Genomic DNA, 27,518 nt, shown 5'->3' with positions numbered 1-27,518 from the left:
AGCCATGTACAGCGAGATTGAGTGGAATAACTTGCATCCAGTGTCACTGGATTTTGAGAAACGGAGCAGTTATTTTTTGCAAATTCAATAAATAAAAACTTTATAGAAAACTGACAATCATTTCTGCTTAAAATGTCAACAAACCGGCAAAATGACAGTAGCAATTTGTGAAAAATGCCAAAATACTTATTGAAAATTAAAATGTTTTTTTTTTTTTTTGCCTTTTTTGTATTTTTTGGGGTTTGACGAGTTTTTATTTCAGCTACAGTTGGTTGAGCAACACGCTCCGCCCTTTTAATTTTCTCTACTCACACTATGGAGCTGATAGCCTAATAGTAGAGTAGCCAACCAGAGAGCGCAATTGCTCATATTCAGTGAATGTGGATAGAATAATTGTTAGGCAAGATCAAAGATACACTGATGATTTATTTCAAGGTAATGAACTTAACACATTCATCCATTTACCTTGAGAGAAACCCGAAACTGCCCAGTGCTGGTTTAAGCAGGAAACTTGTGTTCACCACCAAGACACAAAAGGGGAGGGAAATACAGCGAGTGTCAGATCACAAAACCACTGCAGAACTGTCAGTCAATTATTTCAGAGCCAGGTATCAGTTGGCTTATCTGCTTTTTTTTTTTTACTCGAGAGAGGAAGGGCAAAAGAAAAAAAAAAGCGATTGCCCTTTTGGTGCATTTTTGAATGACTACTCATATTAGCATACTCTGTCAAAATGCAGTGCACCCATGCATAATGCATAAATGTTGGCAGGTCTGAAACCAGGAAGAACTCCTAGTTGAGAAGACAAGTTGACGAGTAGAAACTTTAAAAAGGGGTCATTTTCTTCAGCTTTTCGTGGTTGGAGGTTAGGAATTACACGCTGGGACCTTGAGTTGAACGGAACTGGATAACTGTCAAGTGATCACGGCTGATCTTACTCTTTGTTCTGACAGACACTAATGATTCTTGGGCTTCCCATCCAAACAACGTTAGCTGTGCTGCTTTTGACGTCATCAGTGAAACCCCAAGTGTGAGGAACACTGGCCGCCTCTTTTCAGACGACAGCAACACTCGTTTAGTCCATTCTGCCAGGACTGTGCCCATAGGGTTTTACAGATTCAGAGGTAGTCAAGTTTGTGGACTCATCTCTTCTGCAACCTGTGCAAATTTTCCTGGTTAATACATGGTCAATACAGTGCCTTGCAAAAGTATTCATACCCCTTGAACTTTTTCACATTTTTCCACCTTACAACCAGAAATTTAAGTTTATTGAGATTTTATGTGATAGACCAACACAAAGTAGCACATAATTGTGAAGTGAAACAAAAATGATAAATGGTCTTCAAAATTTTAAACAAATAAAAATCTGAAAAAAAAAAAAAAAAGTGGTGTACATTAGTATTCAGCCCCCCTGCGTCAATACTTTGTAGAGCCACCTTTTGCTGCAATTCCAGCTGCAAGTCTCTTGTGGTATGTCTCTACCAGCTTTGCATATCTAGACACTGAAATTTTTGCCCATTCTTCTTTGCAAAATAGCTCAAGCTCAGCCAGATTGGATGGAGAGCGTCTGAACAGCAATTTTCAAGTCTTGCCACAGATGCTCAATGGGATTTAGGTCTGGACTTTGACTGGGCCATTCTAACACATGAATATTCTTTGAGCTAAACCATTCCATTGTAGCTCTGGCTGTATGTTTAGGGTCATTGTCTTGCTGGAAGGTGAATCTCCTTCCCAGTCTCAAGTCTTTTGCAGCCTCCAACAGGTTTTCTTCCAGGATTGCCCTGTATTTAGTTCCATCCATCTTCCCATCAACTCTGACCAGCTTCCCTGTCCCTGCTGAAGAAAAGCATCCCCATAGCATGATGCTGCCACCACCATGTTTCACAGTGGGGATGGTGTGTGCAGGGTGATGAGCAGTGTTAGTTTTCCGTCACACATGGCGCTTTGCATTTAGGCCAAAAAATTCAACTTTGGTCTCATCTGACCAAAGCACCTTCTTCCACATGTTTGCTGTGTCCCCTACATGGCTTCTTATGCCTGTCTTTCAACAATGGCTTTCTTCTTGCCACTCTTCCAAAAAGGCCAGGTTTGTGGAGTGTATGACTTATAGTTGTCCTGTGCACAGATTCTCCCACCTGAGCTGTGGATTTCTGCAGCTCCTCCAGAGTGATCATGGGCCTCTTGGCTGCTTCTCTGACCAGTGCTCTCCTTGCTCGCTCTGTCAGTTTAGGTGGACGGCCATGTCTTGGTAGGTTTGCAGTTGTGCCATACTTTTTCCATTTTTGAATGATGGATTGAACAGTGCTTCTTGAGATGTTCAGAGCTTGGGATATTTTTTTATAACCTAACCCTGCTTTAAACTTCTCCAGAACTTTATCCCTGACCTGTCTGGTGAGTTCTTTGGTCTTCATGATGCTGTTTGTTCTTCAGTGTTCTCTAACAAACCACTGAGGCCTTCACAGAACAAGTGTATTTATGCTGAGAGTAAATTACACACAGTAGGACTCTAATTAGATGACTTCTGAAGGCAACTGATTGCACTGGATTGTATTTAGAGGTATCAGAGTACAGGGGGCTGAATACTAATGCACACCACATTTTTCAGATTTTTACTTGTTTAAAATTTTGAAGACCATTTATCATTTTCGTTTCACTTCACAATTATGTGCTACTCTGTGTTGGTCTATCACATAAAATCCCAAACTTAAGTTTGTGGTTGTAAGGTGGAAAAATGTGAAAAAGTTCAAGGGGTATGAATACTTTTGCAAGGCACTGTACATCCTGTGGTCTGATGGCGGCTTTCCAGATGAAAATGGAGCGAGTACTCTGCCTTAAGGCTTCCACAGCATCAGGTGTCCTCTTCCCCCAGGACAGAGGTGAATTTTGTCTTCGTTTCTGTAGCTTGTTGAAGAGCAGACGTTGGCAGAGTGTAGCTACACCACAAATACACATGAGCTGATTGCTATTACAGCATAGCATATTTAAAATCAGAGTTGCTCTGTAAAAACCAAACTTGAAGGAAAATTAAATATTTAACGAGACTGCATTTCCGCAGAGAAAATGAAAAGTGTGCTTGTTCAACTGCAGCAGAGGGTCACCAACAGTACATAACTGGATCAGACACGAGACTTCACGGTCTAAAATCGGTGTTCCATGAGCTACAGAAAATCTGTTGGACATGGTTTAAAACACAGATTTTAGAGTGCTGTATGCTCAAAGCTCTGTGTTAAATGGCTGGAGGTGGTACTGCTGCCTTGTACCTGAGACGGATGGGCAGCTGAGCCAGCAGCGCAACATGAGACTTTGTGTTCAAATTTATTTATTTATTTTAAACATGATTGCCAGCTAGTGCTGGCCTGATCTACGAGTGTGTATTTGGCATGGTTTAAAACAGATTTTAGAGCACTTTACACTCTAAAATCAGCTTTAAAAGACTGAGCTGTGTGCTTCCTTGTGCCTGAGGGGGATGGGAAGAGCTACACATTATACCGCAGACAGCCAGCAAGGGCCCCGAGACCATAATGGGCCAAAATACCGCCAGTCATCTTAAAAGGTAGACTGCCTTTCAGATTTTCCAAGTGTAGGTCATAAAAAGGGTCTCCCCGACACCCAACTATTTTTGTTTAGCAGACCAACAGCTACGGAAGTCTGTGATTCGAATTCAAATGTGTTTTTTTTTTTTAAATAGAAAAACGTGTGACCCCTCACCAAATCCAGGGACACATGTCGGCCGAAACGAATCCGAGATAATCGCAAAAGAAGCATTTTTTTTTCGAAATTTGAGATTGTTTTTTCCATCATGTGCAAGTTGAGATCTTGAAGAATGCAATCAGTATTTCAGATAATAGATTGTTTTGTTGGAAAGTCATACATTTTTTGTTGCAAATTGTCTCGTTTTTGTCAGGACTGTAGCCTGCTGGGGGGTGTGGGTAAATTACCATATGGGCCATTCACATGATGATTTAAGTCTTTTGGGTTTTTTTTTTTTTTTCGCCAATCAGCTGTATGATGCGAGCTGAGCGCATGGCTACTTAACCTGCATACAGGCGTGTGATTTCACTATGGAATGAGTTACTAAACAGAGCGCAGGGTAGCTGAAACACCGCGAAGCAAACAGACACACGGTATTTACATCGGAGATAACCATTTCTAGCAAAAAAAAAAAAAAAAACACAACCTCGTTTTCCAGATTGAATGGAATACTTGAATGATCGGATGATACACGGACCGTTCTAGGATTACATTCCATCAGAGGCATTGGTGTGTGCAAGGCGCCGTTTCTCTTTCTGATGGGGTAAGTTTATTAATCTAAGGCTGTGTGGTTATTTTTGCATGTAACGGAGAGTGTTGTGGTTTGGTTAAGCCTAGGTCACAACCGGACGCAAGATTTTTTTGGCCGTGTGATTTTTGGCGTTTCCCAAATCGCTGCGTTTTTTTTTTTTGTTCATGGAGAAAGACGCGCGTTGGCCATAAGTTTGTCTTGCAACCTGAAAAAAAAAAAAAAAAAAAAAAACACGTAAGCGCCCGTAGAGTTTGTTTGACATGACAAAGAACCTCTGCGGCCGGTCTGCGGCTCGAAAATCTGCACGTCACACGCGTGCTCTCGTGCGTTTCATGCGCGCGCTCTGGTGCGTTTCTTGCATGTGGACCGGCTGTAGGAGCACGGTACGGCCGGTTGTGACCGAGGCTTTACATGAAACTAGTGTTGTGTTAGTTGTGTCATCGTGCTATCTTTCTTTCTTACGGTGTGAGTAATTTTTCAACCACAAAACATTAAAGTATACCTTAGGACTTATTTTTGTACTTCATAATTGTGTTGGGCATACTTTGCATGGAAGGAAAATTGACGTGGTGATTTGTTTACATGAAAGTAGCATCGTGCTAGCTAGTAGGGGGTAGGGCTTTCCTTAATATCATGCAAATGAGCATTATGTGCCCGCCCTACACCCAGAGTAGCTGAGATGGAAAACTTTGAGGGTGATTTTCTCCCTTTTCTGTTTTAAGAAGTATACACTTTCAAAAGGCCACACATTCTTCAAATATTGTCAGATCTCCACATGGAAGGCATCATTGGAAAGCTTAGAAACTGTACTTTCTGAATCTGTCAATAACTCAAAATGCCCCTGGGCAGACATGTGTCCCTGGATTCTGTGATCTGCCACAAATGTGAAAAAGTTCAAGGGGTATGAATACTTTTGCAAGGCACTGTACATCCTGTGGTCTGATGGTGGCTTTCCAGATGAAAATGGAGCGAGTACTCTGCCTTAAGGCTTCCACAGCATCAGGTGTCCTCTTCCCCCAGGACAGAGGTGAATTTTGTCTTCGTTTCTGTAGCTTGTTGAAGAGCAGACGTTGGCAGAGTGTAGCTACACCACAAATACACATGAGCTGATTGCTATTACAGCATAGCATATTTAAAATCAGAGTTGCTCTGTAAAAACCAAACTTGAAGGAAAATTAAATATTTAACGAGACTGCATTTCCGCAGAGAAAATGAAAAAAGTGTGCTTGTTCAACTGCAGCAGAGGGTCACCAACAGTACATAACTGGATCAGACACGAGACTTCACGGTCTAAAATCTGTGTTCCATGAGCTACAGAAAATCTGTTGGACATGGTTTAAAACACAGATTTTAGAGTGCTGTATGCTCAAAGCTCTGTGTTAAATGGCTGGAGGTGGTACTGCTGCCTTGTACCTGAGACGGATGGGCAGCTGAGCCAGCAGCGTAACATGAGACTTTGTGTTCAAATTTATTTATTTATTTTAAACATGATTGCCAGCTAGTGCTGGCCTGATCTACGAGTGTGTATTTGGCATGGTTTAAAACAGATTTTAGAGCACTTTACACTCTAAAATCAGCTTTAAAAGACTGAGCTGTGTGCTTCCTTGTGCCTGAGGGGGATGGGCAGAGCTACACATTATACCGCAGACAGCCAGCAAGGGCCCGAGACCATAATGGGCCAAAATACCACCAGTCATCTTAAAAGGTAGACTGCCTTTCAGATTTTCCAAGTGTAGGTCATAAAAAGAGTCTCCCCGACACCCAATTATTTTTGTTTAGCAGACCAACAGCTACGGGAGTCTGTGATTCGAATTCAAATGTGTGTTTTTGGTTTTTTTTAAATAGAAAAATCTATGAATTTAGGGCCACGTGGCCCTAAATTCTCCACTAATTTTTCCTGCTTCAACATGACCCAAATCAAGAGGTCATGCATCACATGGTGGGCTTTCCCCATTCGTGCAAGGTATTGCGGGATACAAATTTGAAACAGGAGAGAAAAAAAATGGAGGATGCGAGTGTGCGAATGAAATGTGAAAGACCGACTACAGTAACAAAGCAAGGGGGGAAAAAAAAAAGACATTATGTTGCGAAGGAAAGGAAAATGCAGGACCAAACTCAAATATCAGCAGTCAGCAAGCACCTCTGTGTGATCAGCTGTATGTTTAGGTGATAGAATGATGTAACCGTCAATGCATGGTCAAGGTAAACCTCTAGATGACAGTAATGCAACCCTGTGGATGCCAGCTGCTGTGAAACCCAAAAGGTGGTGGTCAACCTGCACATGCGCACACAGGCTTCCTCCGTCTGCTTGAAGCGAGCGATTTCAAGCACATTATCTGCTGGGGAATCCCCTCAAATTAAATAACTTCCCAGCCACAGAATGATATTTTGTGAGATATTACAGAAATAAACTTGTCACAATGACCAAGTTTAGTTCTTTCTGAAATGTCACCGATTTTATGAAATTGAAAGGCCATCTAGCTTTAATTTGGGGGGGGGGGGGGGGGGGGGTAAACACCCCCCAACAGGGGCTAGAGCAAAGATGGATACAAGCGCAGTACACCAGTTCAGGATGGGCGTGTCAGAATTGGAATGGTGTCGTTATTTGTCAACTATTAAACTCTTACACCATGCTTTGAGAGTGCACTTTTTGCTGCGTCACAACCATTCATATCTACACAGTAGCAACACCACCCCCTGTACTTTAATGCTGTACTCGACAAGGTAACTGGTTTTTGCAAGGGTCACGCCACCATCACAACCCTTTTAAGAATCAAGAATGACCCCATTCATACTTTTTTTTTTTTTGGGGGGGGGGGGGGGGGGGGGGAGTAACCTTGGTGTTGGACGATTTTTCGAAAGTTTTTGACACCATTTGCTTTAAAATCAGTCATTAAAAGATGAGGAACCTAATCTTTTCGAAGGCCTTTCTGAAGTGGGTTCTTCGTTACCTCTCAAAGAAGACAGTTTGTACAAACTGATGACAGAGCTTCAACCAATACTACCATAGACTTTGGAATACCGCAAGGCTCCATAACTTGGTCTGAGGATTTTCAACTTGTATGTAGCAGATCTTCAGGATAACACTGACCATAAAGCAACTCGTTTTAGATATGCCGATGATACAACCCATCTATAAAACACCAAGTATGCAGACCTGCAACACTGGAACGGAGATAAATACCACCTTAAATCGACTTTCAGAATGGTCCAGCGATTTTAACGGCTCTTAATGCAACCAAAAACAACATGTATGGTTCTATCCACTCAACAGCTGCCTAGAGGTCATTCTATATTTTCATATCAAACTAGCCTTATGGGGGATGGCAAACCATTGGAACGCATTCAAGCTACAGAATTGCTTGGTTTACACTTCAACGAAAATCTTACCTGGAATGATCATATAAGCTCTCAGTCTTCTACTTGCTACGGCACCTTGGCCATTATTACGATAAAAGAACTTTACTCCTTTTTACTTAAAGCAGCTGGCTAAACAGGTTGTTTCATCAAAAATGGACCATGGTGATCTGGTTTTTAATCCTTTATTTGGCAATCTTCTAAAAAGTCTTTAAATAAATAAGTAAACAAGTGTTGCCAGGCAAAACAAATCTCACCTGGTAGCACTTATGATAAATATGAAGGAAGATATTGCGAAAAAAATAGGTACCCTATGGGTACATGTGGCTACTGCTTATAAATAAAATTGTTTCCTGATACCATGTCCATACAGTAAATATAGTACATGTATTTACTCTATGAGGCAGTAGCCACAAAAATGAACAATTTAAAAGGTCACAGAAGTAAAATATACCAAGTGTCTGTACTTTATATTATTCTACTCTTAACTCTTACAGTTTTCGAAACTGAAACCTCCAAACAGAGGCTGACATGCACACGCTGTCGCCATGACTGAAACTCTTATTTCCCGGAAATGGCCCGACGCTAGAGCTCAGTGGAATGCACTTTCCCTCTGTAATAAGCATAAACGTGTCTGAAAGCGATTTCTTTAGTCTAGTCCATTTATTTCAAACAGTGAACCAAATTGTATACACTCATCGGCGATTTTAATTGGAACACGTGTATGCGCATGCACAGTACGTGACTGTTACACTCTTACAGCACGATAACAGTGGCTAGTGCCTCTATGTGAGGCAGTAGCCACAACAAAAACAACTGACTTTTTTGATGACCTTGACGAGATAACCTTCAAAATGTTGGAGGCTCCATTTGAGACCAATGCCCATCTATCCTGAAAGTTTCATGAAGGTTGATCTAGCCGTACCTCCAGACCCTCCGAGAGGGTCAAAAATAGGGCCACCCACCATGGCCTCACAAAATCCAGCAGGAACCACTGCACTTAAACATTTTCCATCATCGAAACAGTGCCAAGTTAAGGAATACATCGTCATTGCAAAATGCAGGCAAAAAAAAAAAAAATACAGCCAAAAGCCTGAAGTAGGTATTCTTCCAAACAAGATTATCCAAAACTATAAAACTGTAAGTGGTGTTTCCCCTACCATTATATTTCGGGGGGGTACCTGTGAAAAACAGGTGTGCGCAGGCACTAGGAGCATATAAAAATATCCACGACTCAAGCTGACTGGTCCCATCCGTTTCGCTGTCCTCTCGAGCGCTCAAAATCGATTCAATTCAAACAATAGTCAGCAAAATGTCAGAACCCCCAAGTGGCAAAAGATAGAGGGCATGTGACATTTTAATAATTTTATAAAAAAGCATGAGCGATCTCTTCAGGCACACTATATTAAAAGGTAGCTAACGCCATGTTCCAAATATTCATACTGAGGTCATGTTGGAATATCACTTTATAAATCAAATTAACTAGCCATAGAAAATGACACTTTACATGTTATTTCAAACGAGCACAGTCCGTCTACTACTGTACTTCACTCCGCACATAAACCAAAAGTAGTGATAGGCAGTGGAGAGGTGAGTGAAAAGTTAAAGAAATAAGCCATCAGATTTTCTAATTAAAATTATAAAACTGTTCACGTGTCACTCAGGGCTAAAACAAATCACAATATTTCAGGAAAGAAGGCATGCATTCTGTCTCTCGTCATTTGGTTTTAGCATGCCCCTGTCATGCAGACAGTTACCATTGATCTAGGATCACGTGACACTGCAAAGCTTCCATTTAGAAAAATGGTGAAATTATGTAGTCTGGTTAACACCAGACCATATCACAAGTGAAATATGGTCTGGAATCCGCCTATTGAATTTATCGTAGGGGAGGTGTGGTTTACGATTGTCAACGGCCGTTTATTGGACGTTGCGAATGTCTATCATTTGGCATATGGCCAATCATGGCAGTTGTACCCGGTGACGTAGTTAGAGTGACGAAGAAGAGAAGGAAAGAGAAGGCAAAACAAAAATAGGAAAACAATGGCACCGAACGATTACTGCCGTTTTAAAACAAACTTTCGCTCTAAACTATTCAGAACAGTGTCTAAAGCTTGATCGAAAGTTTGGTTCGTATCGCTCGCCGCCATGTTAAATGTGATCCGTAAACAGTCCCAAATAAACTACAAGCTTCCGTTTGTCGAGTAGTACGCGTCACCGTCTTTCCACCCCTCCCCACTCTCTGATTGGCTCCCTAACTCAGGCGAGCCTTTAGACCATAGTTTCCATGCTGTCTTTTCAGATCGGAACGATTGTGCAAAGCAGCATGGGATTTCCCAGGCTAGAAATTATGTACTGTACAATAACATTAAAGTCACTGCTGCAAACAGTAAAACACGGAACACCATCGTTATTTTTACCCCTATTAAGCAAGAGTACACTTTTGTGGGTTATGTATTTTTGGGGCACTCTGCCATGATGCTCCTCGATACACTGAACTAATGGACTCTCGGTCCAGGAGAGAAGACATAAAGCCCCCCCCACACACACACCTGATGCCTTCCCCCCCCCAAGGATTTTGCATCCTATTTGTAGAACTTCCAGGAGAGTTGCGAATAATTCACCCTGTCCTGTCAGACAAGCAGATGCGAATTTGACTTGTCTGGACCAAACATTTGATTGTCCCATACAGTCAGACTAGCATTAATAGAGATGAAAGTGGAGCAAAGAAAAAAAAAACCTGAACTTTTGAAAGTCAAACCAGGATAATTTGGGGGGGGGGGGGGGGCAACGTCCCCCGAAAATATTTTAATAACATGCAAAACCCTGCATTTTAGTTCTTATTTTCACTAAAACAAGTTATAACTTAAGCCTTTTTCTTTCATGTACATTAATGATTAACATGCCAAAAATATCAAATTTAATTCCCCTAGTTAATGAGTAATTTTCAGGAGTGCATTTAGAAAACGCGGTGATTTTCCTGCTACACAGTTCATTACTTGGGGGGGGGGGGGGGGGGGGGACGACCACAGTTGAAGGTAAACTCAGCAAAATCCCAAAACAGTACTGTTAAAAAGTAAAGGTCTGTTATGGCCCTTTTCCACTACCCTTTTTCAGCTCACTTCAGCCCGACACGGCTCGCGTTTCGACTACCAAAAAAAACAGCACGACTCAGCTCGCTTCAGCCCTGCTTAGCCCCTAAAACTCGCACCGTTTTGGAGTGGGGCTGAAGCGAGCCAAAGCGAGCCGAGTGAGGCTGGGGGCGTGAGCAGACACTCCCCTGTGCACTGATTGGTAAGGAGGAGTGTCCTCACATGCCCACACACGCCCCGCGAGCACGCTGGGATCTGTAAACACTGCAAACCCGGAAGAAGAATAATTACGAATTACGAGAATTATGAAGCCTTATGCGCCTCGCCTCATCTATACGCTCTTGCCAGTATCTGTTGGCGTTGTCGGTGACAACAAGCCACAGCACCAAGACCAGCAACACTAACGACTCCATGTCCTCCATGTTTATTGTTTACTATTCGGGTCGTGAGACTACCGCTTAAAAGCTCACTGATGTCACTGTTTGCGCTGCTTAACGACATCACGTGACGTCCACCCACTTTCGCTAACTCCACCCAATGTGTCCACCCACTTCCAGCCAGCACGGTTCAGCGCGGTTGTAATCGAAATGCAACTCCAACAGCCCCACTCAGCTCGACTCAGCACGGCACGGCTCAGCCGCGTTTGTAGTGGAAAAGCGGCATTAGAGTTTCTAAAGCTTTCAGGTTTCAAGGTTGGGGACATTGAGCCTCGTTTATCAATCTTTTAGTCGAGTTGTGCGTTTGCAGAAGCTAAAGTGAACTAAAAATTTCCAATTCAGATTTATGCGAGTTGAAGCCAATTGTTTACATTAGTTCGTATTGTCTGTAAATTTAAACAATGAATACCAAATTTCTCATATAAAATCAGGGGCGTAGGGTGTGTGTGTGTGTGTGTGTGTGTCACAAACTTTCTGGCAGCCTGAGTACATTATGTAACAAGAAAGTAAGTTACAGGGTTTCCCCATACATAGACCATTGTGTGGCGCAGCGCACAATGATCTAGCTTGATTTTTTATTCAAAACTAAAATAAGACAGGTTAGTGTACGTACTTGATAGCTACCTAGAATAGTACATAAAACAGGAAGTGTGAGACACAATGCTAGCTTGATTTAGTTCCGCGTCACCATTTAAAACGCCAAATGCAAAAAAGTTGTGTAAACTAAAGAGAATGATTTGTAAATCATGGAAACCCTATATTTCAATGAAAATATTACAAAGATTTTTTAAAAAGTTTCAACATTTGATGTTATTTAAAAATATACACCAAATTTAATACCAGGAACACACTTCCAAAAAACATTGGGCCAGGGTCATGTTGATCACGGTGCTCCATCACCTCTACTTTTAACAACATTCTGCAAACATTTGGGGACTGATGGGACCAATTGCTGTAGTTTTGAAAGAGAAATGTTCCATTCTTGCCCGATATTGTATCAGTTGCTCAACAGTTTGGGGTCTCCTTTGTAGTATTCTGCACTTCATAAACGCAACAAATGCTTAAGGGTGACTCTGGACTGCAAGCAGCCCAGTTTAGCACCTGGACTCTTACTATAGCCTAGGTCACAACCGGACGTACTATTTTTTGGCCGTGCGATTTTCGCACACCTGCGAAAATCCACCACCAGCTCCTTAGTTTTCCCCAGGTTGATCTGGAGGCGGTTTCACTGGCACCAGGCCACAACGTCCTGCAACAGTCCTCTGTACTCGCTGTCTGCCTGCCTCCCATTGAACGTGTGGTGTATTATGAAGTGCAAAATGCGTACACACAGCCCACAAACTGTTGAGCAACTGAAGTCATATCAAGAAAGAACAGGAAGAGAGTTTCAAGTTCAAAACTTCAATAATTAGCTTCCTCAATTCCCAAACGCTTAGAGTTTTTGAAAGAAAAAAAAAAAAAGTGATGCGACATTGGTAAACATGCCGCTGTTCCAACTTTTGGAATGCGTCACAGGCATCAACTTCAGAATGACTACACATTTACAAAAAAAAAAAAAAAAGATCATGGAGTTTGAACATTAGCTTGCATTGCATTCAATTGACTACAGGTAGAAAAAAATTTTGCAAAATCATTGCATTATGTACATTTTACGCAGTGTCTCAACTTTTTTGGAATCAGGATTGTATGTATGTATGTTGCAGGTCATATAAGCTGGCCATAATGCTTCAAACAATCACAGGATACCTGTGCTAACCATCCTGTGCTGTGCTCACTCTAGGACCCAAACTGTTTTAGCGAAAAGTGCTAAAGACTCAAATTTTTTCTTTAGCAATTTGCAATTTCGCTTAGCAAGAAATGTTAAAAGAACAATTTTCTTTTTAGCAAAGTAATTTTTTAATTTATACCATCTACTGTGATAGGTAGTACCTTTTATAGACAGGGACAGGCTGTTGAACAGGCAATTCCCATCACCAAGTGTTTGGATCACTCTCAGATTGCTGTTTTTGACATTGGACAGGGCGAATCTGGGGGAATGAGGGCTGTGGAGAATTCATCAACTCGCATCTTGCAAGGACTACTCAGACTGGCCTGTGTGGGCATGTGTGTATAATTGGGATCCATGTGTGTTTAGGGGGAGGGGGGTGTCTTTATGGGTAGGATGAAGGGAGCTCAGGGAGTTAAAAATCGATGGTTGTTTCTTATAAATTAATCTCATAACCCAAATAATGATATTCACCATTAATTTCTCAAATGAAACACTTGCAGTCAAAACTTTGAACCATGTGCGTCAAAACGCTCTGAAAACAAGGTACACTTGGTCGATATATCCTGGTTCATCTGTGAGTTCTTCCAAAGTTGTCAGGGTTGATGATATGTAGAAAATACGTCTTTAGAATGGTTATATAGTGTTTTTATCCCTAACTGAGAAAGCTAACAGAATATGTTTACCTCACTTTTTAGATAAGTTTGTGTCATACGTAAAGTCGGATAATTCATTTTAAACAAACCTCGCTATAATCTTGTTCACTAATGAGCGAGAATTGCCGACGACAGCGCAACTCGGAAATTGATCATTTTATATGTAAGGTCTGATGCTATTGGAAGACGTAATGTGCGGTCAACCAATAAGAAGCTTCGAAACTCGGGAGCGTTGGTTATAAATCAAAACCTTGAAGATGGACACAAAAGGTACTGTTTATCTTGAGAAATCGCAATTGTTTGATGGATTTTGCTTAAACTTTAAACGACTTTCACATAAAATGCAAATACAGATTCTCTTTTCGCAAATTGGAATAAATCTTCGCAATTTGCGGACGTGCGAGCGGCTAGCGTGAGCCCAGTCGTGTATGCAAAGCAAGAATAATGCATGCTTTACGCTTGAGCTGCTGAGTTACATTTGTGAAATAGTTTTATATATTTTCCAGTCACCCAACAAAGCACTCAGTTTTCCTGTTGAAATTACCTGGTGAGGATGAGGCGATCAAGGTTAATCCTCTGTTGCTTAGCTATCCAGGCTGCACGGTAGAGCTTTTCTGCAGTCTTGAGTACTTCACAATTGAGTCGCTGGATAAGCTGTTTCTCTGAAGCCACATACAGCCTCTCCTGTTTCAGGTGGTGGGCCAGAGTGTGAATGTCTGGCTTCACCATCTTTTAGCTTAGCCACAGGACAGAAACACTGAAAAAGGGTAGAAAACAAGAGAGACACACTGTTGACTCACTTTTGTATGCAATCATTTAAGGACCAGAAATGGTACATTTGTGCTCCATCATAGGCCTTACATCAACTAAAGCAACACTGGCAAACTAGGTTTTAAAAAAATCAGGTGTCAAATTCTGGCTGGGCCAAATCAGAAATTTCGTAATAAGGCTGGATCACTCTCATAAAACCATTAAGATACCATCAGAGTAATGGTTTATATTTAAAAGCATGTAATTTAGTAAAAGTACCATAATAAAAGACAAGTGTTCTCTACCTTGCACTGACAACATGGGCATGAATTATTTTTGTATTTTATTCCATTTTCTGCTGAAATTCTCCTTACCACAATGCATCAAGCTCTGTCTGAATGCAAGTTATGTTGTAATTTAAACGGTGCAAAACAAAAATACCCTGGGAAAAAAAAATAAAAGGGATATTCGACTAGGTGTTTTCAAATAACAGAAAAATAAGCTGAATAAAATGGAGAAAACGAAGTGTCCGTGACTGATGCCCTCATCCTCCACAACATTTTTGAAGGACTGTTTACACACAAATTTTGATTTTTCAATTAAGCAACATATCTGCCAGTACCATCAAGATGGCTACTATGTAGATTAGATTAGATAAAACTTTATTGATCCCTTTGGGCGAGTTCCCTCAGGGGAAATTAAGATTCCAGCAGCATCATTACAGATAAACAGAGAAAAGAAAGAGAGGAAACTTCTAGATAAATTAAAATAAGTTAAGTATTTACATATACAAATATAAAAGAATAAGTAAGCGGACATCTTTATATTCCTCCAGTTAAGTTCAACATTACCTTGTCAGACTGCATACACAACAGTATTGACGGTAATGATATAGGTAGTTCTCACATTTAAATTTCCCAATGAAATTATACTTCATTAATGTCCATTTACGTACGTTAAGTCAATATTTGCTTAATCCTCATGGCAACACCATTCTCATGTAGTTACAATTTAAGGCCAGTGAAGTGAAATGCAGAGAATTAATGTGTCCCCTGAGCCAACAGAGGCATTAGAGCTCAGAGAGCCACACTTCTTAAAAAGGGTACCTGCACAGCATTTAAACAAGATCGATATTGATAGTACAAGCCCTAATTATAATAATGCACCCAAGTGTAACCACCTGATTCGCCAGCATAAGTAGCTTTAAGTGCTTGCACATCACGGGTAAATTCAGGAGCAAGATCAATGTAATTCTCCCATTTTATATTAAAACTTGTCAAACATCTGTCACATTGTGCAATTTTTTTTTTTACCTTGCGCAATACCAGAAAAATTCAGTTGAAATCAAGCCATTTGAGGCGAACTGGTCCGCCTCTGAAAAAATTTGGCGTTTGGATTTCCCAGCAAACATGGATTTTCGTGACGTCACGTGCGGGACGCCTCCGTCTGAATCCTATGTCAACGCTGGTTTGTTTATGAGAATACGACCTGGTGGTTTTCTGCAAATTTCTTCAACATTATCACGCAATTATTAAAATGCTTAACAGATATATCGTAGGAGGGTGTAGCAACATTACATTCTTCATCCAAAGATGAAGTAACATTGCGCTCAGGTGACAATTCCATATTTCAATGCAAAAATCGCTAACTGCTAAACTTGGTCTACACAGGCTGTGCACTGAAACCGTGCAAGCTCTCGCAGCCTGCTGGCAGTTCCGCAGGTGCCGTCACAAATCTGGCTCCAGACTCCCTTGGGATTTTGCCAGATGCAAATTACCCTTCTGGATGTAATTTTGCACAAGGGACATTCATATTTAAAAAATAAAATAAAAACCCTACACGAATTTGGTCCAGGATATGCACTTTAAGCACATCAAGTTTGATTGCACATGGGCAAACAATATAGCATCCAGAATGTGACATCAAGTCATTGATCATTAGGTAGCAGAAGTTAAGTGCAGCCAATGTAGACATACATTTCAGCCTGGATTTAGTTAGAGGAAAAAAATTTATCTTCACGTCTGTATAAACAGTGGAGAAACCGGATATCTGCATGAATCCAGGGAAAAGGACTATCCGCATCTGGGAAGTGATTTCAGCAGCAAATCAGATGATTCATCTAATAATGAAAATCGGTGGTGTTTTGCAAGCACAAAGTCAGGAAGACAGGTCAAAGGGTTTAGCTGCTATTTAGTGCTGATGTGGAAAGTGTACCAAGCAGAGAACAGACATTGTGTTTGTTGTAAAGAGCACAAACTTGTACAATAGAACACAAGCATAGTCATTTAATTATTTCACAGGTAAAACTGGCTTGGAAACACGTCACACACAAGCCTGTATTGGAAATGGACTATATACAGACCATGAGAGCCAGGCATGCGAGAAGGCCAGCACCAGATGGAGAACTCACAAAATCAGTAAGCAGCCCATCATACATAGAAACTCCGTGTGTGCACACGCGCAAGTGTAGGAAATAAGGCTGGACCAGTGGACACTGCCCGGGAATTTTCACATTTATCCATCTGTATTTCAAAAGCATCGGACCAGATGGCCAACAATAAAATCATTTGAATGTCTGTCTGCATTGCAAAAGCATCAAAACTGCATGGCCCATGAAAAATGGTAAAGATATACAGTGGTGCTTGAAAGTTTGTGAACCCTTTAGAATTTTCAATTTTTCTGCATAAATATGACCTAAAACATCATCAGATTTTCACACAAGTCCTAAAAGTAGATAAAGAGAACCCAGTTAAACAAATGAGACAAAAATATTATACTTGATCATTTATTTATTGAGGAAAATGATCCAATATTACATATCTGAGTGGCAAAAGTATGTGAACCTCTAGGATTAGCAGTTAATTTGAAGGTGAAATTAGAGTCAGGTGTTTTCAATCAATGGGATGACAATCAGGTGTGAGTGGGCACCCTGTTTTATTTAAAGAACAGGGATCTATCAAAGTCTGATCTTCACAACACATGTTTGTGGAAGTGTATCATGGCACGAACAAAGGAGATTTCTGAGGACCTCAGAAAAAACATTGATGCTCATCAGGCTGGAAAAGGTTACAAAACCATCTCTAAAGAGTTTGGACTCCACCAATCCACAGTCAGAGATTGTGTACAAATGGAGGAAATTCAAGATGATTGTTACCCTCCCCAAGAGTGGTTGACCAACAAAGGTGGGGTTTACATTAGACCGTATCAGCGGATCATCAGATTAACGTTTTTAAAAACGATTAGCGTGCACACAGCAACGCCAATACACGGATACGCTAATCACATGACTAATTCGGCACGCAAGTTGAAATGTGTCAGTGCGGCTCATCGCTTCCTCCTCAGCGGCTGCGCTCCAAATAAATCCGCCCTGAACAGCGAGTGCCCTCTGGAGGGTGCGCACTCCGGCCCTGCGCAGCTCACAGAGCGCGCGAGTGAAACGCACGAGCAGTGATTCGGGACTGAGCCGCTGTGTGTGAGAGATCCCAGTGCATATCGGGCATGCGCAAGTCACTTACCACTTGCAAGTGGAAGGATGGCAAGCCTAAAGACAATCATAACTACACAATGGGCAGTATTTGCATCAGTATTTTCATACTTTTATACTCTTTAATGAAAGGTGATACAAGGCGGAAGTCCGCGCCGTTTTTCAGCAGTCGCGTCACATGACCAACGCCAGCGAATCAGGAAGGTGGATGTCAGTGACGTTGTCCAATGACGATGTCAGCTAGAGCTCAGCACAGCGTATCCGCATATCTCAATGTTTACACAGCACCGGATCAAATACGAACTGGGTTGAATACGTGGGCTCTGGCGGATTCCCGTTTCCCGGCGTTTTAATGTGAACGGACAGCGCATCCACGAAGAAAACGAGACCGATACGGTCTAATGTAAACTTGGCCAAAGATCACTCCAAGAGCAAGGCGTGTAATAGCCAACGAGATCACAAAGGACCCCAGGGTAACTTCTAAGCAGCTGAAGGCCTCTCTCAAATTGGCTAATGTTAATGAGTCCACCATCAGGAGAACACTGAACAACAATGGTGTGCATGGCAGGGTTGCAAGGAGAAAGCCACTGCTCTCCAAAAAGAACGTTGCTGCTCGTCTGCAGTTTGCTAAAGATCACATGGACAAACCAGAAGGCTATTGGAAAAATATGTTTTGTGGATGGATGAGACCAAAATAGAAATTTTGGGTTGAAATGAGAAGCGTTATGTTTGGAGAAAGGAAAACACTGCATTCTAGCATAAGAACCTTATCCCATCTGTGAAACATGGTGATGGTAGTGTCATGGTTTGGGCCTGTTTTGCTGCATCTGGGCCAGGACAGCTTGCCATCATTGATGGAACAATGAATTCTGAATTATACCAGCGAATTCTAAAGGAAAATGTCAGGACATCTGTCCTTGAACTGAATCTCAAGAGAAGGTGGGTCATGCAGCAAGACGACCCTAAGCACACAAGTCATTCTGCCAAAGAATGGTTAAAGAAGAATAAAGTTAATGTTTTGGAATGGCCAAGTCAAAGTCCTGACCTTAATCCAATCGAAATGTTGTGGAAGGACCTGAAGCGAGCAGTTCATGTGAGGAAACCCACCAACATCCCAGAGTTGAAGCTGTTCTGTATGGAGGAATGGGCTAAAATTCCTCCAAGCCGGTGTGCAGGACTGATCAACAGTTACCAGAAACGTTTAGTTGCCGTTATTGCTGCACAAGGGGGTCACACCAGATACTGAAAGCAAAGGTTCACATACTTTTGCCACTCACAGATATGTAATATTGGATCATTTTCCTCAATAAATAAATGACCAAGTATAATTTTTTTTGTCTCATTTGTTTAACTGGGTTCTCTTTATCTGCTTTTAGGACTTGTGTGAAAATCTGATGATGTTTTAGGTCATATTTATGCAGAAATATAGAAAATTCTAAGGGGTTCACAAACTTTCAAGCACCACTGTAGGTCTAATCTATTTGCAAATGTTCTTCCAAATGTTACACTGGGTGAATACGTTATGTCGCAGCATGGACTGTGAAACAGGGACCCCCGTGGGCACGATTTTAAAATTCATAATTTGGCCACCGATGGTTCTAGCCCTGCTAAAATTTACAGGCACATCCCTTTCGAACTGGCACACACCCCGGTCTGAAGTCAGCAGCAAGCGCAGATTGCGGAAAGCTGCAACACGATGCCCGGCCCTCGCACATGGGGATTTTTTTTTTTTTTTTTAATTCATAACTCTGCCAACGAGGGTCCTAGCCCCACCAAAATTTCCAGGCACATCCCTCTCCCCACAAGGCACACCAAAGACGACAATAATAATGCACTCAGTATTCACCGTTTTTATTACACGAAGCTGAACTAGTGCTTCAGGAGATGACAGTATCTGACTGAATCAATCAGTTAAGAGTTCAGTTTACATGAAACTTTGTAATACAGTATCAAGTGTCAAACAATGTGGCCATCTCCAGGCATCTAAAACCCTTCAGCTTCCAGGGCCCTAAAGCAGGCCCGGGATCCCCGGCCACATTGTTCTGGGCCTTTGGCTCGTCATTCGGACAGACAGAACATTTCAGACTTGTCTGTCCTGTGACAGTCTGCTTAAAATTCCTCATTTCCCACACTGCATGCATGTATGCATCACACGTGTTTTTAAAATATATATTTTTTAAATTAATTTATATATATTATATATATAAATATTTATTTATAACCATACACAGGCTGAAATTGCATTATTGTCCATAGTTAACTCAATTAACCCTTTTTTTTTTTTTTTTTAGCAATTCTAAATACTAAGTTTTTGGGGAGTGGACAAATATGCTTGCTTTATGCAAATGTATGTGGCCAGGTCAAGAAAGATAAGGCTGGACACAAGAAATATTTTTGTGGGGATTTTCTTCCCCACTGCATTTAAAAAATAAAGCAGTGTTACCGTTATAATCTTGAGGGCTCAGCACCATTCGGTGTGAACAAAACAGCATTTTCGTTGAGTTCTGTACTTAACTTCCAGCCTCAAACAATTTAATAAAATAAACTAAAGCTAGGTGATGGACTCTGGATAACAATTGTGGCTATCTATATAAAAGAAAAATATAGAAAACCCAAAATACATTTAAAGTCACACAGCTCATAAAGATGTTTTCCAGTAAAATGCAATAACACTGGGAAATACACAGGACATTTCATGAGCAAAAATTGCATTTATGAACTTTTACCAAAAACACTCACTCCAGTGTGCAGCCTACACGCTTAAAACACACGTACATCTGAACAAGTCTTCTTTTCGCCCCTTTGGACCATGAAAAGCATATAAAAATATACACATTTTATGTAAACAGTCAGAATGCAACAATATAAGTCAATTCCGTACATAAGTGCACTTTATCACAACTTGCACTGACCAACTACGTCACGTCCCGATTTCCCAAACTACAGGGGAGGGGCACAGAACATGCATAAAAATAAATAAAAATTAGTGGCGTTAAAAGGAACTTGCGTTCACTTCGACAGCCTTAACATATGCACATATACATACACTTTAAAATAAATATGATAACCCTGATGAGAGTGCAGTGGAAGAGGAGGAACAGACAACCTGGAGGAACAAACCCCTACATGGCATGTACCACCGTCAGATAGAGGAAGTGGCTGATATCAAGAAATCCTACCAGTGGCTGGATAATGCAGGACTGACAGACAGCACAGAGGCACTAATCATGGCAGCACAAGAACAGGCCATAAGCACAAGAGCCACAGAGGCCAGAATCTACCAGAGTAGATCAGACCCAAGATGCAGACTGTGCAAAGAAGCCCCTGAAACAGTCCAGCACATAGTAGCAGGGTGTAAGATGCTAGCTGGATCAGCGTACATGGAGAGGCACAACCAAGTGGCTGGGATAGTATACAGGAACATCTGCAACCAGTATGGAATAGAAGTACCCAAGTCCCAATGGGCCATACCACAGAAGGTGGCTGAGAACAACAGGGCCAAGGTTCTGTGGGACTTCAGCTTCCAAACTGACAAACAGATCCTGGCTAACCAATAGTGGTGGTGGACAAAGAGCAGAAGAGGGTGGTGGTGATAGATGTGGCGATCCCAGCTGACGCCAACATCAGGAAGAAGGAACATGAGAAACTTGAGAAGTATCAAGGGTTGAAAAAGCAGCTGGAACGGATGTGGAAGGTCAAGGGTTGCGTGGTCCCCATGGTAGTGGGGGCACTTGGGGCAGTAACCCCCAAACTGGGAGAGTGGCTCCAGCAAATCCCAGGAACAACATCTGAAGCCTCAGTCCAGAAGAGCGCAGTACTAGGAACATCGAAGATACTGCGCAGAACCCTCAAACTCCCAGGCCTCTGGTAGAGGACCCGAGCTTGAGGATGACATGGATACCACCCCCACGCCGGGGGTGAGAAGGATATATATATATATATATATATATATATATATATATATATATATATATATATATATATATATATATTTTTTTTTTTTTTTTAATTTTTTTTTTAAAAAAAACAAAAAAACACATGCACAGTGTCTATACTAGGTATAAAGGCTATATTTATTATGTGTGACTACAGAAAGAGACATGCAGTGTGCCACTACAGTTTATATGGTCTAAATATAGGCTCGTAACAGCTCGAAACCATGTGTGAATTTATAGCGGAGTGCAGCATGGAGCATGAGACAATGAAATTTGTATCTTTATTTACAGAAGGTTGATGTTATTATATATTTATTTCCACCTTACAACCACGAACTTGAAAGTTTTTTATTGAGATTTTATGTGATAGACCAACACAGAGTAGCACATAATTGTGAAGTGAAACAAAAATGATAAATAAAAATCTGAAAAATGTGGTGTGCATTAGTATTCAGCCCCCTGTACTCTGATACCTCTAAATACAATCCAGTGCAATCAATTGCCTTCAGAAGTCATCTAATTAGAGTCCTACTGTGTGTAATTTACTCTCAGCATAAATACACTTGTTCTGTGAAGGCCTCAGTGGTTTGCTAGAGAACACTGGAGAACAAACAGCATAATGAAGACCAAATAACTCAGACAGGTCAGGGATAAAGTTCTGGAGAAGTTTAAAGCAGGGTTAGGTTATAGAAAAATATCCCAAGAAGCACTGTTCAATCCATCATTCAAAAATGGAAAAAAGTATGGCACAACTGCAAACCTACCGAGACATGGCCGTCCACCTAAACTGACAGAGCAAGCAAGGAGAGCACTGGTCAGAGAAGCAGCCAAGAGGCCCATGATCACTGAAGGAGCTGCAGAAATCCACGGCTCAGGTGAGAGACTCTGTGCACAGGACAACTATAAGTCATACACTCCACAAACCTGGCCTTTTTGGAAGAGTGGCAAGAAGAAAGCCATTGTTGAAAGACCGGCATAAGAAGTCCCGTTTGCAGTTTGCCAGAAGCCATGTAGGGGACGCAACAAACATGTGGAAGAAGGTGCTTTGGTCAGATGAGACCAAAGTTGAATTTTTTGGCCTAAATGCAAAGCTCCATGTGTGACAAACTAACACTGCTCATCACCCTGCACACACCATCCCCACTGTGAAACATGGTGGTGGCAGCATCATGCTATGGGGATGCTTTTCTTCAGCAGGGACAGGGAAGCTGGTCAGAGTTGATGGGAAGATGGATGGAGCTCAATACAGGGCAATCCTGGAAGAAAACCTGTTGGAGGCTGCAAAAGACTTGAGACTGGGAAGGAGATTCACCTTCCAGCAAGACAATGACCCTAAACATACAGCCAGAGCTACAATGGAATGGTTTAGATCAAAGAATATTCATGTGTTAGAATGGCCCAGTCAAAGTCCAGACCTAAATCCCATTGAGCATCTGTGGCAAGACTTGAAAATTGCTGTTCACAGCAGTGGTTACGTTAGACTTTTTCATTGTCCGTCATTGACGGACAGGGTTGTAAAAATTCCGTCATTGTCCATTATTATCTGTCATTTTATTTTAACTTTTAAATGACAATGTATATAGACTATAAATGCTATATATTTAATAACTTGTGTTTTCATGGATTCATTTTCATTTAAAAATTAATTCACAGAACAAGCTTGTATTATTTAATATCATTTATGTATTTATGATGCAAAAAGATGAACAGAGATTCTGACGTTCGGTCACTTGTGAACCCATTTTCCCTCCGCTAAAAACATTGCGGCTGTTGTGCCTTAACGGGCATATGAACAATGTTATTTTACAACGTAGCAAGACAATTGCAGTTAAAATATGAACAGCCCACTACAACGATTTAAGTGACAATCTAATTTGACCTGTTTGCATGAGCTCAAACCTTCCTTCTGGCCCGCATGGATTTAAATTGGGAGCTCGCTTGTGCATAATCAAAGCCATCAATGGAGACTGCTGCCGAGGCAATTGTCATTAAATTTTGCGTCTTTGCCTTGGACAGACGACTTCTCATTGACGTTTTAATTTTATTCTGAAGGCTGAACCCGCGCTCTGCTGCGACACTGGAGACTGGAATAACCAGCGCCACTTCAGCCAAAGTTCTGAAGTCGGGAAACATTTCTCCCAGGGAAGTGATCAGAAGCCGGCAAGAGCCTCTGAAAGTTGGATTTCCCGACCCTGCTAGTACTCTCTTCATAGGGAGGAAATCCTGCAGCATGCGGTCTTTCTGCACCAGTGGTGCAGCTGCACCCCGCGTCTCGGCTCGGCGGAGCCTGGAACCTGACACGGAAGGTCTTAAATAAAACGAAGTTATGTTTAAATGTTAGTTTGTCTACCCGTGCTCTCATTAAAATGATAGTTTAGCAGATATTCGAGCAGTGATGTTCCTAAGCTTGCTGGGGAAGAATACAATAAATCGACATTTGTTTCATTTTAAAAACAAGAAAACAACTAGCCTAAAGGAGCGCTATTGTACAGGCAGGGAAACGACAACCCAATGCATCTCTTTTTTTAATAGCAAAAATTACGTGTCTTCTGCAGAGAAGGGAAACATTAATACATCTCACTGTGCTAGTGGTTAGAAAAGTCAGAGCGCGGTCAGGAGCGCGATGGGGGGGGAGCAGCCTTGCGCAGTGGCTACAGTGTATTGAGGTATTTCACCTGACGTCACAGGGTCACGTGACGCCCCGGTGTCCGCCATTTTGGACGGCAAGCTAGCTAATGTCAACAACAGTAGCTGGTATGTTACTGTAGTAATGTTTACGTTCAGTCATTTGGATGACTGTTAAAACCTTTCAGTCTCAAGTTTTTCCTTTACTGGATTTACTAGTTTACTGAGCTAGCCCGGCTCCCGGCCGGCTAGCGCGCGCCGGCCAGGCTCCCGGCCGGCTAGCGCGCGCCGGCCAGGCTCCCGGCCGGCAGGCTGGCTAGCGCGCGCTAGCTCGCGGCTTGCCCGAGCGCGCTAGCTCAGTAAACTAGTAAATCCAGTAAAGGAAAAACTTGAGACTGAAAGGTTTTAACAGTCATCCAAATGACTGAACGTAAACATTGCTACAGTAACATACCAGCTACTGTTGTTGACATTAGCTAGTGCTAACAGCTAGTTGCTAATACACTGCTACAACTACACCGACCCTAATAATACAGTTCTTAGTCATTGCCTGGTAACAGCAAATTTATAACGGGCCATGTCTCAACAGACTAAGAAGTTATTTCAATGGACATTTAATAACGTTTTGTTTATAGTGGGCCTGTTAAGCATAACAATTGTGCACAAAATGAAAAAAGCATGAAACTTTCAGGGTTTGTTCTTGAAGGCATAAGCTTTAGGGCCCGTTTACACGAGGACGCTGTCGGGTAAAAACGACTAAATATTTTATCGGAAGTGCCTTTCGTCTACACGGGGACGGCGTTTCCGAGGCTGAAAAACGGAAAAAATTGAAAACGCCTTCCAAAGTGGATAAGTTAAAAACAGCCCCCGTTGCATATCCGTCTAAACTACCCAATACGCGAAACTCTGCTCGGATCTGCTCACGTTGGGTACGCGTTTACGTCATACATGTGTCATAAACTGTACATGCCAGCCCGGGAAGTAAGAAAGTAAGTAAAAAAGTAAGAGCATGTCTGATTACATCGATCCAACGGACCTTCAAGCTGCTCTGGCAGCTTTAATAAATGTCCAGGAGTCCTTCGAACATCTATACCGAATCTGCACATATACCGTTAATGAACAGAGGCGGGTATAGCATGCTCTTACTTTTTTACTTACTTTCTTACTTACCATAGCCAGAGTAGTCAAAGCTTTCGCGGCGCAGATGTGCAGATCAGACAAGACGGAAGACATTGCGCATGCGTGCAGACATAGCGGAGGTCTTTCACAGCACCGCCTGGCATGCACATCTGTGACAGAGCGCAATGCGTCTGTCACTAAACAGCGGTTCCTCCCGCTGGTCATGTTTCAATGGTCAAGTGCAATGGACTAAACCACAGTTGCAAAGACATTCCAAATACAATCTGTGTTGTATGTTTGTTGTGGGTTTGGTAATGGGGGCTTTACAAGTATGTTTTGTTACGGGTACATTTGTTACAACTTTTAGATATGTAAACCTGAAAATGTTTGGTACATGTGTTCATAGTAAAAGACACGACAGGTTTAAACAGCGCAAGCATTTATTAGTTTTCACTATAAACAATAGAGTGTAAAGATTCATTAAGTGTGCATGTTTAACATCTGAATCCTTTTCTGCTAGAGTTTATCTAACATCAGCCAGAAATGTTTGTAGCCATTTACCTGCTGTAGTCTTCCGGGTGCGGGACCAAACCAGAATGCAGGTCTGAAAGCGCTTTTCCAGGTTTCTTCCGCGATGCGCGGGAAAGCAGCTCATTAGAGCGGAGAGAAATGGTCTAAAAATCTTACGTGTTTGTTGTAATATTTAAGGTCTGCACATTGTTGTAGGAGTGTAAGGCATGCAGTGAAAATGTTTAGAACTGTTAAAATCTGTCTAGATGTGTTGATTGATTTTAATTGTGTTAAGACTGTGCCATAGTCTTTTAAATATGCGCTGCACTTATTCGGGAGACGGCCTCGGCAGGGAGAGGACGCATGACTTGAGCTCTGTGTGAGTAATGCCAGAGAGCCTAGCTTGCGTGGGCATTTTGTCCCAGAATTTTTTTTGTTTTGTTTGGTCATCAGTGTTTTTTTTGTTTGTCCTGTTTGTGTTAACTGCCGGCTTAAGAATAAAAAGAAAACTATTTTTGTACAAGAATTTTCCTTGTTTTGCTCATCATTCTGACTGACTACTCCATCCGCTCGGCACACTATTACAACATCCAGTTGAATTCCACACATTTATGCGTCACCGTATAGACGCAGATTTCCTCCTTGAAAACGGTCGTGTAGACGCGGAAAAAAGTGAGAACGAAAACAGACTTTTGCGTTTTTGTTTCAGACCGTCCCCGTGTAAAGTGGGCCTTAATTTGAGACGTGGAGGCATTCTCAGTTTGACCTCTGGGGTCAACTAGAGGTCATTGACCTCCATATCATCACATTTCTATGCATGAAATTAGAAAAGGCTGTATCTTAACATCTAAATGTGATGTAAATGTAAAATAAATGTGTTTTTCCATGTGCCTGGACATGAAAAAAAAAAAAAAAAATCACATAATACTGATATTCCTCTTAGGTGTAACTTCAGGGGTCAGGTAGAGGTCATTGACCTTTGAAATTTGAAGTTTCTATGCATGAAATTCTAGACTGGTGTATCTTAGGATCTAAATGTGATAGAAATGTGAAGGTAATGTGTATTTCCTTGTTTCTGACCATGAGAAACCCATTTTTGATACTGATATTACTCTTACAGGTCATCTCTGGGGTCAGCTAGAGGTCACTGACCTCCAGCATAATGCATTTCTATGCATAAAATTAGAAACGGGTGTACCTCAGGTTCTAAATGTGATAGAAATGTAAACTAAATTTGTATTTCTATGATTCTGTACATGAGAAACCCATTTTTGATACTGATATCATTCTGAGAGGTCAACATCATGGAGAACAGGCAAGGTTGGGAAACATACCACATTTTGATAAATCTATATAAAAATCTCATGTGTTTTGGATTGTAAGAAACAATTCCATATGAATATGAACATGACAAAAATGTACTTCAACTTGTCAGAAATTATAAACTTTAACTAATCAAAAACTTGAACTACAATCAAAACTCTAAATGCAGTGTAAACAGTTGAACA

At 41.4% G+C, this 27,518-nt stretch overlaps 1 protein-coding gene across 7 annotated transcripts in view; it reads right to left on the bottom strand.

Annotated features, from left to right (window-relative positions):
• The window catches only part of gapvd1 (GTPase activating protein and VPS9 domains 1), a 271,874-nt gene that overhangs the window by 204,735 nt on the left and 39,621 nt on the right, over positions 1-27,518 (bottom strand). For all 7 annotated transcript variants that reach the window (XM_060931735.1, XM_060931729.1, XM_060931728.1 and 4 more), the window contains exon 2: positions 14,132-14,344. In XM_060931735.1, coding sequence (XP_060787718.1) covers positions 14,132-14,316 — 185 coding nt within the window. In that variant the 5' untranslated portion in view covers positions 14,317-14,344. The remainder of the gene's footprint in view (positions 1-14,131; positions 14,345-27,518) is intronic.

This window comes from Neoarius graeffei, chromosome 10 (assembly GCF_027579695.1).
Source record: "Neoarius graeffei isolate fNeoGra1 chromosome 10, fNeoGra1.pri, whole genome shotgun sequence".
In the NCBI taxonomy this organism is placed as follows: domain Eukaryota; kingdom Metazoa; phylum Chordata; class Actinopteri; order Siluriformes; family Ariidae; genus Neoarius; species Neoarius graeffei.
The sequence above is the reverse complement of the archived record's forward strand: the minus strand, read 5'-3'. Positions and strand labels throughout refer to the sequence as shown.